General features: G+C 32.0%; 1 protein-coding gene across 1 annotated transcript; it reads right to left on the bottom strand.

Moving 5' to 3' along the window:
* Positions 1 to 3906: 3906 nt before the first annotated feature.
* LOC131069950 (ethylene-responsive transcription factor 2-like) lies at positions 3907 to 4407 on the bottom strand. The gene has a single exon (XM_058005496.1). It carries the CDS (start codon positions 4405 to 4407, stop codon positions 3907 to 3909), a length of 501 nt encoding a protein of 166 aa, XP_057861479.1.
* Positions 4408 to 6000: the final 1593 nt, after the last annotated feature.

Below are 6000 nucleotides of genomic sequence, written 5' to 3'. Positions count from 1 at the left end.
TGTTGCTTAGATTGTGGGCTTTAACTATGATGAGATCGTATCGAGACTCAGCCTAATAATAGTTGCGTTCTTCCTCAGACAACGTCTTCTACTTTGAGACATGACAAATCGACTTACATCAGTCTGCCTGCCTTTTTCTTCTTCGACAACAGTGTTTCCGGAGCGGGCAGTTGCCTTGCATTTATGTAGCCTCTTGGTTCTGCTACATTTGCTTTGGCGACCTACACAAACACCATCAGCAATCTTTCATGCCACGACCTCAGTCTTATGAAAGAGTGGCTTGATCAGACTATGCAACATTGTAACAGAAGTGATCTAAAATTTTGGCTATCTTTCTTTACAAAGTTTGCCGCAAAAGACAGAGATTTCTAGGGCTTCTCTTACTTGGCAAGAGACAGCTCAAATTACTTGCTTACAGCAAAACTGGTCAGCCTTGTTGTTTTGTCTGCTCCAAGCACCGGTATCACCTTCAGATGGCTTCCAATAATAAGAATTGCTTTAAATACCTCTTCTACAAACACTTCACCAGTTTTTTCTGGCTCTCCAAAATCTCGAGGAGCATCAACCATTAGCTCTGATACCAAATTGAAGGTAGAGCAGAGAAAAAACAGAAAAGACAGAATTCTATTCGATGATTTAAAATCATTACAAAAGCCTCTTATTTATAGAGGTCTTACAACTGTTTACAATACTAGAAATTCAAAGCACATGCTGAGACTATTGACTGGCTGTCGATGGAGGAAGTTTCTGACTTCTATATTAATGCCAAACAGGGAGAGCTAATATAAATAATTAACTTCTCTAACAATAGAGATGTTAAAGTAAATTTAATTCCAAAATATGATTTTTGATTGTATTGATTCGAACCAACTATCACACTATGATTTTTTATTGTATTGATGATATGATTTTTTATTGTATTGATTGCAAAACACCTGTATACATTCCACAGGTAGGTTATAGGAGGAAATTAAATGTCAATAAAAGTAATAGTAAAGAATGTGTAGCAACCATAAAAACAGAGTTAGATAATACATCATAAGCTGATAAATTACATGGCAATAAAATAAATCTAAATATGCTTTGCTTTCTGCCCAGTAGTGGAGTGGTTATTGTGCTTAAAAATTTATGTGCGTCTATAAAGGAAGAATCTAGAAAGAAGGGGTAGTTATGGGCAAGTGTCTTATGTTGGAACATTACGGATACAATGTAGTGAATGAATAATGTTGTCTGAATAAACATTTCCACAATGTTTATTTATGGAAGATGATCACAACGATTATCTAATAATAATTATATACTGACATTTTAATCTTCATTACCCAAAAAAAACTAATAGTAATTTGAAACTAGATTTCAAATATTTATTTTCATGTTGATATTAAATTTTGAAAATTTTAATATAAGTATTTGAATTACATGTTGATATTCGATTTTTATTGATTTATATACAAAAGTGATTATTGAAGATCTCTGTCTTTTTGGAATTAGTGATGAGTCTTTGGATATCATAAAATTTAGAAGAAATATAAGCAAGTCAAGTTATATTAGGGTAGATAAAATGATAAAGTGGATCTTTTGTTTAATGATCTTTGACTTGACTGGCTTATGACATTGAATAAATATCATTTTATCTACTCTAATGATCATTGATTTTGTCCAGATTTATTGTATCTTTGAATGCTCCTCCAAAAGATAGTTTGGGATGAAGTATGGTTTTCCTTAAAATCTATTGTAACAGATTCACCTATTTTTGTACTGGTTTGGAGATAATTGAATACTAGCTAATGTGGTGCTTTCGGCCAAGCTTCATTAATGATTAATGGTTAATTCTAATATTTGGGTGGCATCTCCCTAGCAATGACATACTACTGAGGCATTAAAATGCCAGACACATCCCATTATAGGGCTCTTGTTGAAATGAACGCGAAGAGAATGTCGGGGGACATGTGGAGTATTTATGCAAGTTCAAATTCAAGAAGCCAACTCAAGGATCGATTGGACTGCATCTAGGAAACAAAGGCGAGGCTGATGTACAAGTGCTAATTCATTCAAAAAAGGTGTGAAGCTCTTATAGTTAAAAAAATTTAGGATGAAAAAAACCAACATTAAAATGGTTTAAAATAAATTATATTTGGATTAAAGATGGATTGGTCATTTCAATAGCTATCTCAACAATAATTAGAATTTACTATTGGTTCAATTCTTTATTGATTTTTGAAAAGTTAAATATTGTATTAAAATCAAGTTAGGCTAATTGATATTTGAAAAGTTAAAAATGATATTAAAATCAAATCAAGTTAGGAATGCCAAGCATATATAGATTGGATTATGGGGGTGTTGAAGATAAACAATACCCTTATCATAGATGAACTGACTACACAGGGGATATGAATTCAATAATAAAGCATTTGAGTAACAAATGAAAGGTCTTAGATTGTTCTAATTGATCCATGAAAAGACCAACAAAAATTACAATAGAATATTAATTAAAATAAAATGTTCAAAAAAGAATAGAAGAATTGCAAAAGAATGTACACCATATCGAAGAATGAAATTGACATTAATGTTCAAAGCTTGGAACTTCTTCATCAAAGTACTTGTTACTAGGAAGAGGTGAGCATAAAACTTTGTAGACTAGAGAAACATGTTTCATATGTTGCTTCTCTCAACTTTTAAGTAATTTTCCATTTTGATTGAAAAAGGAACAATTTATTAAACAATTTTATTAGATTTTTTCCTTCATCTAGGAAGTAAGTATTAAGAAGTTATTAAATTTTTAAAACATTTAACTTATCTAAATTGGTTTATATATCCTTTTAAAAAATCTTTGAAAAGGTTATCTTCTAATTTTTAAAAAGATATCAATTTAGTTTCTTTTTAAAAATCTTTTATAATGTAATATTTTAATTTCATCACAATTCAACAATTCATTAATTTGTCAAGTTGTTGCTTCTAGATTTGATTGTCTCTTTTTTTTTGCACCAATGTTTCGGATAACAGTCCATGATCCATCATTAGAATGTAAGAGAGTGCCAAGATGACACTCTCTTACATCCTGACAATGGATCATAGATCCTGACAGTGGGTCATGGAGTGTGATCTGAAACCTCTTGGCACTCTCTTACATCTTGAAGATGGATCATGGAGTGTGATCTGAAACATTGATGCTAAAAAAGAGAGATAATCAAATTGAGAAGCAACGACTTGGTAGTATAATATTTTTTTAATGATATTTTGATTTACAATTTAATATTGTTTTTGTAATGAAGATGATTTGAACTCAACACCATCTAGATGCCTACAACGTAGACTTTACCATTGACAATACTATTTTATATATATTTTTATGTTGTAAGATAGATTTAATATATGTATGAGAGAAAATTTTATAACAAATTGATTATTTGAAAATATGTACATACTCCGTTCCTACAACGTAGACTTTACCATTGACAATACTATTATATATATATTTTTATGTTGTAAAATAGATTTAATATATGTATGAGAGAGAAAATTTTATAACAAATTGATTATTTGAAAATATGTACATATTCCGTTTCCCTTCAGATTGTGTTGCCGTTGCACTTTCCGTAGCTCTAAACAGGGTAACAATAAATTGAGATCATATTGGAAGGGAATGAAAAATTAGAAATGGAACAGAGCCTGAGAAGAAGGGAAACGCAAAATGAGGTCTATCCTATGATTCTTGAAAACAAGGTACAAGTGAAAACTACTCGAGCGAAATACACAAAAAAGAGAGTTAATAATTGCATTGATGGATAACAATGATAGAAAGCAGAAAACTCTACAGAATTAGGAGAGAAGGGACTCAGCACTACAAAAGTTTTAATCGTTCGTTGAGAGAATATGAAAATAGCCATAAATCTCTGGAAATATGGATTAATCTGAACCCAGTTCTTGGGAAGATTGACCTTCATCTTTCTCTTGTGTCTTCCATTTCTTCGATATGTTAGACGGAGTGTGTGGAGAGGAGGGTTGAGAAAACGGATCCACATACTGTCCGGACTCAACGTTTAGAGGGAAATTGAGGATAGCCCTTGAACCGCGGATTTCGAAAGCCTTACGGTCATATGCCGCTGCGGCCGCTTCTGTTGTGTCATAGCTGCCAAGCCAAAGTCTGGAACCCTTGTACTCTGGGTTTCGCATCTCTGCACTATATTTACCGCGAGCCTTAACGAACCTCACTCCCCTATAATGTTTCTCTCCCTCTTTATTTCTGTTTTCAGTTCCCTCTGAACCCAAGCTTGGCTCGCTTTCTTCAGAAGCTTGCTGTTCCTCCGGAGCGGCAGTGGAAGGGGCGTTCATTGTGTATTCTTCCCCGAGCAAATACTGACCAATTGCATTCAACACTCTCCTTTCGTCGTCCGCTGGTGTGCTCATGATCGCTGATTAAAAGATATTAATGTATAAACTCGTGTTGCATACATCTGATTTTTTTGGCATTTTGGAATTTATGGGGTGAGAAAGCTTGGTTTAACACTCCTGATTGTTCACATTCACCTTTCATTTCTATTAAAGGTTATTCAGCAAAAAACTGCCCTACAAAGGTTGGGAAGGACCAGAAATAGTAGGGTCGGCACGCATATATTATGGCAGAGGGGTCCGCAGCTGCACAGTATTCAATTGTGGTTATAGTATTCATACTTGAATTATTCAGTCTTCTAACACATTTATATTGTATATTATAAATAGATAGTTCACATGTAAAAATAAGCAGATGTAGATATGTTGGAAGGGAGGAAAATCAAACCCACATCAACATCTTATAAAAAGGTGAAGCAAAGGGGAACAAGGCATTGAATGGCTTGAAGAAACATCCAAAACATTAATGTAGGATAGGATATTGAAATTTGATATTGGATGGTCATGAAATGTGTACTAGTTTGGTCAAATACACAAAGGAGTCTTAGAGCAAGTAGATTTTTATAGTATAAATTTGGGCACCAATAATCTACAAAGAAGCTAGAGTGGTTTTTAAATTATTTTTTCATTTGATGTGCTATATATTGAAATATCATCATTTTAAAATTTCTCATAGTTTGGTTAAATTTTACAGTACTATAGAATAGCACAATGACTAGACCACTACTAAAATTACATTTTTTTGTGATTTTTTAACATCAAATAACTAATAACGATATGGTGGATGAAAATGAATCACTTAAATGCAAACTTGACCAAGAGAAACTAATTTGGAGTTTTTGACATCATTTATTTGTCATGAAAAAAAAAAAGGTCAAATGCGCAAAGGGGCCTTAGACCAAGTGAATTGTTGCAATACAAATTTGGGAACCACTAGTCTATATAGAAGCTAGAGTGTTTTTTAAATTATATTTTTATTTGATGTGGCATATATTGAAATCTTATATTTTGATTGCATATTGTAATATAGTATAAATCAACATGAGCGAAGACCAAATATTGGATAGTGAGGCTACCATTTGTTAGGATGAGGGAAAACTATAAATAAGATTGAAGTTAAATTATATTTTTGGAGATAGGAATAAAGAATAAATCTATGTTAGTGAGAAACAATAAAAGAGTAGCAGTAGACTTACTATCTATAAATTCGTACTTTGAATGAAAGTATTTTTTTTTTTGTTGCCAAATGATTAACTAGATTGAATATAATTAATTAGATGGAGACAAGTACTGGAAAACTAATGGGATGAGATGAAGCAACATTAGCTATTTAAGTCTTTGTTCTCACTAATAAGGTCCAAATCAACACTAAATGTTAAGAAGAGTGGAGAACGTAATAGAAATGGAATGATTAGGTGATGCATATAAAGTTTTGACTAGCAATTGGAAAGAAAAATTTTATAATGAAGGCTTGAATAGAACATGATGTCACAACCCATAATGAAACTTACTTTTTAATATTTATAATTTAATTGATTTTATATTATCTAATAGTTATAAATTCAATTTTTGACATTTTAAATAGATGAATTCGTATTAATATATAATATA

Source organism: Cryptomeria japonica, chromosome 6, assembly GCF_030272615.1.
Source record: "Cryptomeria japonica chromosome 6, Sugi_1.0, whole genome shotgun sequence".
NCBI classification, from domain to species: domain Eukaryota; kingdom Viridiplantae; phylum Streptophyta; class Pinopsida; order Cupressales; family Cupressaceae; genus Cryptomeria; species Cryptomeria japonica.
The sequence above is the reverse complement of the archived record's forward strand: the minus strand, read 5'-3'. Positions and strand labels throughout refer to the sequence as shown.